The sequence below is a fragment of the Bombus bifarius genome, unplaced genomic scaffold (genome assembly GCF_011952205.1).
Source record: "Bombus bifarius isolate JDL3187 unplaced genomic scaffold, Bbif_JDL3187 scf7180000007970, whole genome shotgun sequence".
Taxonomy (NCBI): domain Eukaryota; kingdom Metazoa; phylum Arthropoda; class Insecta; order Hymenoptera; family Apidae; genus Bombus; species Bombus bifarius.
The window spans coordinates 1,364,113-1,374,993 of NW_022884356.1; the positions used below are offsets into that span (position 1 = coordinate 1,364,113).

At 32.4% G+C, this 10,881-nt stretch overlaps 1 protein-coding gene across 2 annotated transcripts in view; it reads left to right on the forward strand.

Moving 5' to 3' along the window:
* LOC117214491 (caskin-1) overlaps positions 1-10,346 on the forward strand; it is a 53,917-nt gene extending 43,571 nt beyond the window's left edge. For both annotated transcript variants that reach the window (XM_033460654.1, XM_033460646.1), the window contains 6 exons: positions 1,669-1,947; positions 2,772-3,095; positions 3,543-3,880; positions 4,165-4,551; positions 4,798-5,250; positions 5,558-10,346. In XM_033460654.1, coding sequence (XP_033316545.1) covers positions 1,677-1,947; positions 2,772-3,095; positions 3,543-3,880; positions 4,165-4,551; positions 4,798-5,250; positions 5,558-5,815 — 2,031 coding nt within the window. In that variant the 5' untranslated portion in view covers positions 1,669-1,676 and the 3' untranslated portion in view covers positions 5,816-10,346. The remainder of the gene's footprint in view (positions 1-1,668; positions 1,948-2,771; positions 3,096-3,542; positions 3,881-4,164; positions 4,552-4,797; positions 5,251-5,557) is intronic.
* The last annotated feature ends 535 nt before the right edge of the window (positions 10,347-10,881 follow it).

A 10,881-nucleotide genomic window follows, 5' to 3' on the forward strand; every position in this document is an offset into this window, starting at 1 on the left:
GGCAGGCTCGTTAAGCCTAAAAAGCATTTCAACTTCTGATATTTTACACGATACAATTTCATGAATATGGATGTGGCTAATATAATCATAAAAAAGTACATCGATTAGTCAAATTAAGTTTTTACTTTAGGTGAAACTAACTAGAAGGAAAGTACGTTCGAGATAGTTTCCATTAGAATATCGATTTTTACAATATATAAGTATCGGCGGATTTTACCGTGCACATTTAATCTTTCTAAAGTGAAAAATGTAGCTCTATTAACAGCAAGTATATCGATAAACATTTATCCATGTTGAATATTTTTCCTTTAATTTAATTGTAGATGGCTATTAACATTAACGAAATCTTTGCCGCGCCTGCTTTTTCTATCGGCGTTGCGGCACGATGGCATTTCCTTTATCGCTTTCGAATTTCGCAAATTTATTAGTCTGAAATTCTATAAATTATCTTCAATAAATCTCGCAGTTCTGTTCGTTTGCCGAGGCGTGGAAATTATACCCTGTAACACGTAGATATATTTAAATCAAGCAATAAATCTCTGCTACCTAACCAAAGGCTAAACCAGAGCAAACTTGAAATATTTAAAAACGTTATAATATGCGGAATACTTGCAAAAACTTTCCACACAGAAGTGTAACGTGTAATTCTTGATCCCGGAAATTTCAAAACCTCTGGAATTCTGTTAATTATTAAAGGAAGCCTTCATATTCTTGCGATTTTCTATATTCTACTGTACGAAGACAGGAAAAATATTTATAATTTGATTGTATTCGTATCGCGGAAGAGATTACAAATATTTATAATATACCTACGATTTCACAAATTTCCTTCTATTTTCTTATGCATATAGGATATAAAGTCCTCTCGAAATCGCATTCCTTTCTTATTTAACCCTCTTAACATATTTAACATAGTCGTTAAACGAAGATCTACAATTTCATCGAAGATAATTGATCAAAAGTTACATGTTAATTTATAAAGTGTTATCTATAATACACGTCTCGATTAAAGGCGCAACAGAAATTTCTGAACGCGTTCTCGATCGAACGAGACAACGTAGCAAAGCTTATCTTCTTGCTCGAGTAACCTACATCGAAACGCTTTCTCTGAGGTGCAAGTTTCAAGAATTGCAACTCGAAAAGAAATCATTCGTAAGATCTGCACTACCATCTTCACTTTGACGCGACACTAGCGCCACGCACGCACTTAACTACTAGCGCACGATATACGCATCTGTTCGTTCCTTTAAAATGATTACTCCCACCTTTCTATTTGCCACATACTCCAAGTTGTTGACAATTTTCGAACATCGAACTACCATTTCTTAAGTATTCAAAGTTACAAACGTAGCAAAAATAATATTTGATGCGAATTAAAGCCGGTTGTCAAAGCGTTAAGCTTCGATTATAAAAGCCAAGAAATGAAAAAAGATGGATTTATTAAACACATAACATATAAGTTACGAGTTTATAGTCTTGAAAAACACTATTGATTCTCATGATTTGGAACGGCGTCTGTCAGATACGTTTCTCATGATGCATATATCAAATATCATTTTGAACCAAGAGAATAAATCGAAATGTATTCTCCTCGTTATATATTTAGATTTTTATTTGCGCTCGTAATTCACCCCATAGTTAAGCTTCAATGTTTTTGCTTTTTTGCAGTTGGCGGCATGAACCGGCCGTCCAAAGCTGTGACCCAGGCGAAGAAAGTGGCACCACCGGCTGTACCCGATGTGTTTCGACATTCTGGCTCCTCGTTCGGTTCCGCTGGATATGCGAGCAGCGAAGATAGCTGTTTCCTGCCCGGAAGTGGACCAGGCGGAACAACGGACGAGGGTTCTTACGGTGTGCCATCTGGAAAGAGTCCGGGGCCTATTTTTACCCACCCTGGCTTTGCCTTTCCACCAGTCGTCGGCAAATATGCCCACGCCGAGGATCAAGGTGCGATCCTTATCGAATTACTGGCTTACGAAATTCGATAATATCGCTACACGCTCGCGATAATGTTATTTCCTTTACCGTCCTTTATCCACCCCTTCTATCAGACTATATCTCCGCTGTGTTTATGTTAAACATAAAGTAGTTTCCTCGTATTTATTTATGATTATCGTATAAATAATAATTTGTAATTGTTTTTTGATCAAACTGTAAGGTGATGATAGATACATTTTAAGTCATGAAATATACATACATTATTTTGGATATTACACATTACCATTGAAGAGGATGAAACATGGAATTGTTAGCAAATGCGTGAATTTATAGAATTTTGATCAGCACAAAAATACATATATACAAATGATTACAATTTATTTAATAGAAAATTAATAATTAGTACTTGATAGTTTGAAGCCACTGTAAATCTATATAAAGTTCCCAAAGGAAAGAAATGTGTACGGTATTAATTTAGTTAAAGAATTAAATCTTCAATATTGTTGTAGTATCGTAGTCGCTTATTAGGGTGTAGTAGATGTCGCTGCTGGGCACGGCCGCTTTTTTTCTCATTTTTTGTATTGTGGAAGAAAAATCGGACTCCGGTCGGATTCGAACCCGGGTTCCGAACGTTCGTAGCTTAAGGCGCTAACCACTACGCTATCGTCGTCCTACGTTAGTTATTGTCGAGTGATGGTGTTTGTTGTCGAGTGCCGCCACAGGCCTTTTTTCCACGATACTACATTGTTGTAAATTGTGATATGACTGATATAACTGATATTAATGTTTTGTTTAATTGAAAGAAGAAAGTAATTTTTATATATTCTTCCTAGGAATCGATATGACTCAAAGTCCTGGAAGAGATAGCCCAGGTAGTTCAGGATCAGGTTCGGGTTCCAGGCATTCTACCGCTTCATTAGATTCTGGAAGAGCCTCCGGATATCATTTGGGCCCTAGAGGACCTGGTGCTCTTGCTTCATCTCCCAGGTGTTCTATAAGCTCACTTGGCAGTCATCCAGACAGACCGGCGGATCTCGACGTCGTTCATGCTTGGTTGACTGAACTCCAATTCGAGGAATACTTTCCATTGTTTGCTTCCGCTGGTTATGATCTAGCTACTATAACGCGTATGACGCCAGAAGATTTGACAGGGATAGGTAAATCTATATTCGATATAATCAATTCAGTTATATACCTTAAACGTGTATTAGAAATTGTGAATTGAAATTTAAATGCATTCAACAAATAAAAAAAATTTGATATTTTAATATTCTCATATATGAATTCCGTATATTTTTGAAAAGTATTCATGATAAAAATAAATCTGAACTTTCATTTCTTTTAATATTATTATTTTCCAAGTTTTTTAAATAATCTTTTAATATTTCTTTAATTAAATTTAAAATGAAATTTTAAATAATACTACTTTAAGAGATCTGCATTGTGATATGTACATGAGTCACAATGATGCACCGAGATATTACAAAATTTATGGCTTTGTTAATTATATAAGTTCTAAATATTCCTTTATATTTTATACTTGCCGATTAATTTATCTATGTCTATGATTAGAAGACTATATTTAAGACTCTATGGACTTGCAGGAATTAAGCAGCCTAATCATCGGAAACGCTTGAAGGCGGAAATAGATAATTTAAACATAGGAGATGGCTTGCCAGAACATATTCCTGGTTCGTTAGAAGAGTGGCTCAGGCTTCTGCGACTCGAAGAATATCTTGGTGCTCTTCATCAACAGGGTATGCGATCAGTTGAAGATGTGACGACTCTCACTTGGGAAGATCTTGAAGACATTGGTATTGTACGTCTCGGTCATCAGAAAAAATTATTATTGGCAATTAAGAGAGTTAAGGATATTCGTGCTGGAAAACGTATACAGCCGCTCGATCTTGCTCGGCTACCGCCGCATCCTGGACAAACACAGGTAAAGAAATATTTTAATAATATCTTATTAGTTGCTAAAATATAACGTCTAATCGTCTTCTGTGTTTTCATTCGGATGATGATGATATAACATGTATCACATGATATGTGAGTCGTGATAGCATTTATGACCCATAACTCCAAAAATAATAGTCTTGGAACACGAGTCGACTATTAGATGTTTATTTTCTTTAGCAAATGCTATGTACCCTCAGCGTTTATAATTCTTTCCTTCCTATCTATTATTATGTCTTTATATTTGGTTCCCCTTAACTATATTTTCAGGACGTAGTTATTCAACGAGGAGGTCCTGACTTGCCATCTCCTGATGAGGATTGTTCCTCTCCTGTTCTGAGGTCTTTTCAGAGAGGCGGAAGTGATACTACATCTGGAGCTGCGTGGAGAAGTATGTACGCTGCTTTACCAGCCGATTATAACATTGTTGGTCGGTCTGGTTCACGAGGAAAATCATTAGAAAGCTTGGAAGACGCACCCCTTGGGTATCCTCCGTCACCAGCACCATCCACGCATCCACAGCCAATCGAATGGCGTCCACGCAGCTTCGAAGACGGTGATGTGACTCCTACAAATGATACTTCCGTAGTGGATGCAGGTGGCGGAACTCTTCCGCGACCTAGACATTGTCTTGTTCGTCCACGACCTGTAGCTAAGGTAATATAATTTTAAATGTACAAAGAATTTCTAATATAATCAGTGCAAGAGTGATACCAGTTAAGGGATATTCATAAAGACATGAATTTGCGTAAATATTCGCAGTCAGTGATTATTTATATATAAAGATAAGCGAAAGAAGCGGGGAAAAATGTTTAGTATTAGCCTAAAAGACACAAGGAATCGCATAATTACAACTTATATTACTATTCGTAAAAATATGATCATGTTGGTTCTTCATTATAGGTCACTGCAACTCCAGGCCAATTTAAGTCTCTACCAAGAGACTTCGATAATAAATATCAATTAACTTACGGACTCGAGAGTAGTCCACATCTTCCGAAACGTTGCCCTCCGTCTCCTCCAAGGCGTCAAAGCTCTAGAGACAATAGCGGTTCTGGAGTAGGGGTCGGAGGATCGGGAGTTGGCGATGTTGTGATAGATTGCAGCGGACCAGTTCCAACTGCCTCTTGCGAGGAACATCACATACATCATCATCAACATCATCATTTGATCCATCATCCTTCTCCACCGCCACCAGCACCTGCGCCAGTGCCATCGACTCCTCCACAAATAAATCGACCACCCTCTTCTATGTCTCGTTCTTGGGGTAGTGTCAGTGTCAATGTTAACGAAGAACATGAATTAATAGCTTCTCTTGCTCTGCAGCACCGTAATGGTTCTGATGCCAGTTTTAAGGTAGTTTTATTTCATTTATATTTCATATGATAATAATATAATATTGTTACTGTGGATATTCATGAAATTATTTGCTCAAATTTTATATGTTTCATACACGTAACTTGATAAAGTCCACTGATATTGGATATCTGAGAAACGAAGTATATAAGCACAAGATTAGATACATCTGACTTTCAGACAACTTATTTTCCAATAACCCTTAAATTTTGGGTATATGTACCCTGGCTGTTAAATTGAGCATAAACATTTCTCAAGCTTAACACTAATAGTAAGTTGTATATTAATATTAACTGTATTTTTTCAGTCAAGTTCCAGTACAGAATCCGACTCACTACCGTTTGCAAATGAAAATGCCGGAACAATAAAACAAAGAGCTGCACGCGCACAAGAATACGCAAGTGGTAATACTGGTAACAACATGTCAGGTCATGGAATAAGTCATCACACCGGTGGCAGTGAACCAGCGGATGTATTGAACGATATTGGGAATATGCTTGCAAATCTTACTGACGAACTTGACGCTATGCTCGAGGAAGAAAAACGTCAAGGCTTGAATTCATAATCATCGCTACCTTTGTTTGCGTCTGTTCTCATTTTTCTTTGTTCTTTCTTTCTTTTTTTATTTACTAGTACTACCACGAAGAACACAACTTTAGCAACAAAAGTCGATGACGAAAACATAGATATCTTACGCTATGACGTATAATATTGTAGACCATGAACGCATACAGTTCGCAAGATTAAATAGACAAACGTCATATATGAACTCGATAAATTTTAGCTTGATACATTGCAATGATCGTATTGAGAGGAAAGAATGTTCGGTGTTGGACGAATGTTAAGCCACGTTCCATTGTGTTGGCTTACAACAAGTTACATTACACAAATAATAATATCCTGTTATAATTGTATAAGTTAACATAGTGGATAGTATTCCACGCCATAATTTTGACTTTTATCAGTTTCTTCATTCCTTCTTTCTCTCTTTATAGGACAAAGCTTCTTATTTTTCTATCAAAATATTATGAGCTTTCTATGGAGTTTCCAGAGACACTTGAATGTTGCACAATCTTTGCGATTTTTATATTTCTCTAAAGTATTTTTATTCAGTATATTTAAAGAACAATTTTTTTCAGTACATTATTCTGAATAATACTAATGTTACACACAAACGTTTTCTATTACAGATTTTTGAACTTGCACTTTTAAATAAAATTTATATAAGGAAAAGAAAATAAAATTGTAGGAGGATAAACTTAACAAGGATAGATAGACGAGGAAAATTATGCTAAAAGAGAATTGCACTTAATAAATAAGTATGTATGGAAGTATGGACTTATGCCTTATGATAAAAAGACTGCAGAATACATCGGTGTAGTCTAATTCTTAATGCACATTTCACGTCACTTGTATTTTATATTCATATAGCATAAAGACTGATTCGCTTTCTCTGGAAACTTCATTGCTACCGATATATGTACATTCCAGCTAGTATATTTCCTTTTCCACTTCCGTCCTTTGCTAAAACGATAGCATGTTAGATTGGGACCTTCATAACTGTTGGAGCTGTTAGACATTTTGAGATTAGTATGATACAAAGAAGTAAACTTCTGTATCCTTTTTCCAGAGTAAAATAATTCTTCCAGTAACGTCAAAGAAAAATATTATTGAGTCATGTTGTTTTGATGATGAAGCATAATTATATCTTTGACTATATTATGGTACAATTTCTATAAGAGTTTACGATAGTTTGTATGAAAAAACTTACATCTTCCATTATTTGAACTTGAAAAATAGTTCTCATAAGACTGAGAACAAAATCAACATAAACATTTGACTGCCAATTAAATTTCAAGATTATACAGTTTAAATACAGAATCATATGCACTGTATGCCAATTAACATTTTATATTTATTATCCGTACTAATATAGTGATGTATGTAACTCACTATTGTTATATGGTGCACAAAAACATGTGGGGTGCAAAGTATCCACATGTATCAAATCAAAGTAATCGTCGTAGTAGAATCTTGTCGATAAAAGGTGTTCAGGTTTACTCCAAATTTAAGTATTATACTGATATGTACTGAGACTTGTGCATAGAATTGTATGTAGCAGTCCTCACACGCAAGGTGAATCATGCGATTGAGCTAACAATAAGTTGTATCTTGTATTCGATTATATGAATTATCCTGTATATGCATGTACACATGTACATTTATATATGATAATTCCAGATTCTTTATGAATCATAAGAGTTCATATACATATATGGCTTATTTTTAAAATTTTAAGTATTTTAAAGTCTGTGATCTACTTTAAAACTTATGTACAATTTAAGTCATTGTTAACATATCAGTTATCTTTGGTACATTCAAGTAAATAGTACATACTTCTTACTTGGATTAAAATTTTAAAGGTTTTTCGATTTATATGTGTAAATGGACGTAGAATTCTCATACATAAATGTATATAAGGTTTCAGTATGACGTTATTACTAATAAAATACTCCTTATTTTACATTCTTTAAGGAGTACAAATTGCTGTCTCTGTACAAATCAGTTTCGCAAGTAAATCATAAATTAATTGCAATGAATTCAATTTCACTATCATGATTCTAATGTATTTTATTTTTAACTATATGATTCGTTATAAATATTCAAATCCAGTTACGCTCTATCATTACAAGAAAAGAAAATGTGGTAGGATATATACAAGATTTTGAAACACACTTAAAACCTAGGTTAATCAACTAAATATTGGGGCTACATTATTGTAGCCTGCAGACTTGTTAACTACTGTAGGTATATATAGTAGGTATACATATATCAGTTTAAGCAGTGTACTTAGGGAAACTGTTTTGCGGTGCTGCAAATTTATGAATTTATTATTATTTACTTTTACTCTTTATTATTATTGTATATTATTATATTTCAAGAGAACAAACTGATTTTAAGTCATATATATGAATAATCAAAGGTGGCACAAGCTCTTAATACATTTACATAGGTATAAATGTGGCATTTATTTTTATTGCATTTAAATGCAAATTTTTAATTTACTACTTAGTTGGCTTATAACGTTTAGATATTTTATTAATTACTAGAAATGTTTTTACATGAAGTTATTTTTACAAGTATAATCATTTGTGCTGCCCTATATATTTGAACACAGAACATTTTTAAATCTTCCAAAGATTAATCAAGATTCAGTAAGTTTTCATATTTATGATTAATTATTTAAGTTTTAGGCTTGATCTTTTACACTAAAGTTATGAATTGACCACAAAATCATAAATATTCTAAAACAATTTAAAATAAGAAGCGTACTATTTTATTTAAACAATTGTTTTTACAACAATAATTAACGTAAGAAGATAAAAGCTGTAGGGTAATATCATGATGCAGGTGTTTAACTAAAATAAATGTTAATTTGAGAAAAAATGAAGTAACTAGTAAATGTTGGTAGGAAATGAAACATTTTATACTAATTGTGAGATCGTGTGATCAATTTACAATAATTGCTTTTTTATGATACACATTGAAAAATACAATAGAGGGTAATAATGCACACACTGCCGACTTTTATACTGTAATTCAGCGATTTCATGAGATCAAGAAGTGAATAAATAAAGTTTCTAGATATTGCATAAAGTAATTCGTGCATAAAATGCACTTAAAACATTAAATTTATTTAATATTTATTTATTTTTAAATTGAAAATTATTAAATGTTTTAAAAATATTATGAATAATTTCATTGATGCTTTGAAAGTATTATTTTAAGTGAAACTTTACAAAAGTTTAATTGATATAGTATCAACAAGCTATGATGAGAAAATTATGTATAAAAAGATGTACAAATACTTTATTTAACTAAAAGTATTATTTTAATTATCAGTATCAATGTAAGTAAAAAATGTAGATCAGATGCATAAAATATGCTACTGAGATGTTTACTTAAAATAATACATTCGAGTAATAAAATTGAGAAACTATGTATTAGACTATATGCTTTAAAGCAGTTCATGGCATTCCTAAAGTAGTTAAAACGTATATTATCTACTATTCTTAAGCGATTGCCTCTTCATTTCTACAGATAGCTGATAATGATCAATAATATTGAAAAGAATTCAATTATTGGCTGATTTTTAGGCAGCTAATTCAGAATTCCTGAAGACATTGCTTCTACATGGTGTATACATATTATACATATATAAATATTATATAAATATAAATGATAAGTACAAATATAAATATAGATATATATATATAAATTATATTTATATTTATATTTGTATTAAATTAGTCATAGTTTTTGTACAAACGTATGCGCCGCTGCAGTTTTGTTCAGCGAATTTAATACCCGCCTAATTGCATTTTACGAGTCCTTGAGACCTTCTCCTACTTTCTGTATTTGTTTAAATGCACGTTAAATACATTACTTGATTTATCGACTATGATGAAAGAGATAATTAAATAAAACTAATTGACAGACTCCATTCTCATTGTTTTTTGGTATATACCCGAAATAAGTTGTTAATTATCCTGTTGTATGAGATTCTCATTATGTAAGGAAACAGAGATTCTCATATTTTTGTTATAACATAAGCAGGATGCAACATCATATGTATATGTCATCTCTGTGGTATATTATTTCGCAAGAGACGATTGGAGTAGGGAAAAAAGAAGTAGGCTATATAGGAAATAATAAATATTATTTGATTTCGTTTACTATAAAATATAATTTTTATTTCTTCTATAGAATATAAGTTTATTTTTTAATTCAAGATTTATTTTTTAATTAGTAAAGGAAATATCATTTCATTGTGATGCTATGGAAAATCAAATATTTTCTGCTGTGGAAAATTTGATTTTAAGCGAGATAGGTAGTAATATAATTTTTATGAACTAAGTAACGTTACTTGTAAGAGAAAGAGTAAAGAAGTCCATGAAACACAGATACACTGAACTTCCTCACTCTTAGATGTTAAGTTTCCTTAAAAATTTAGGTGCAAATTGTATATGCCATATTTGAGCAGTCATATGTTTGTGTAACTGTAGCATCTTCAATATAAAAATCATTGAGCAATAGCTACTGTCAGTTTATATTTATTTCCCAAATTATTAAATTTTTAACTTTTTTAAAGTTAACTGTTTAACGTGACAGTTTTATATAAAGTCCCTAACAAATAATTGCATTTCGTACTCTGTTTCAGTTCTAACTTGTTATTAGATTGCGGATATTTATACATTTTTGGAACTTAAAGATGCAAAATTCTACAAAAATATATAAAATATTCAAAATAGGTTGCTTATAAGATTTAATAGATGAAACGTTTCTATTGGCATTCTATAGGTTCAATCATATTTACAACAATCTAAAATTACATAGACATCCGCACTCTACTTGTTATTCGATATTCAATAAAAAAAATGCTACAAAAAAATATGTAACTATATTAATGGGTTTGAGATATTAAAAGACATAATAAAAGTGAAAAAATGTTAATAGAAAAATCCACCTATTAAAGAGAGGATTAAGAAAAGCGAAAGAAATATTTCCATTTTGCTTAATCCTTCTCATTCCCACTCTTTCTCTATTGCATTTATCTCAATCTAATGCTCA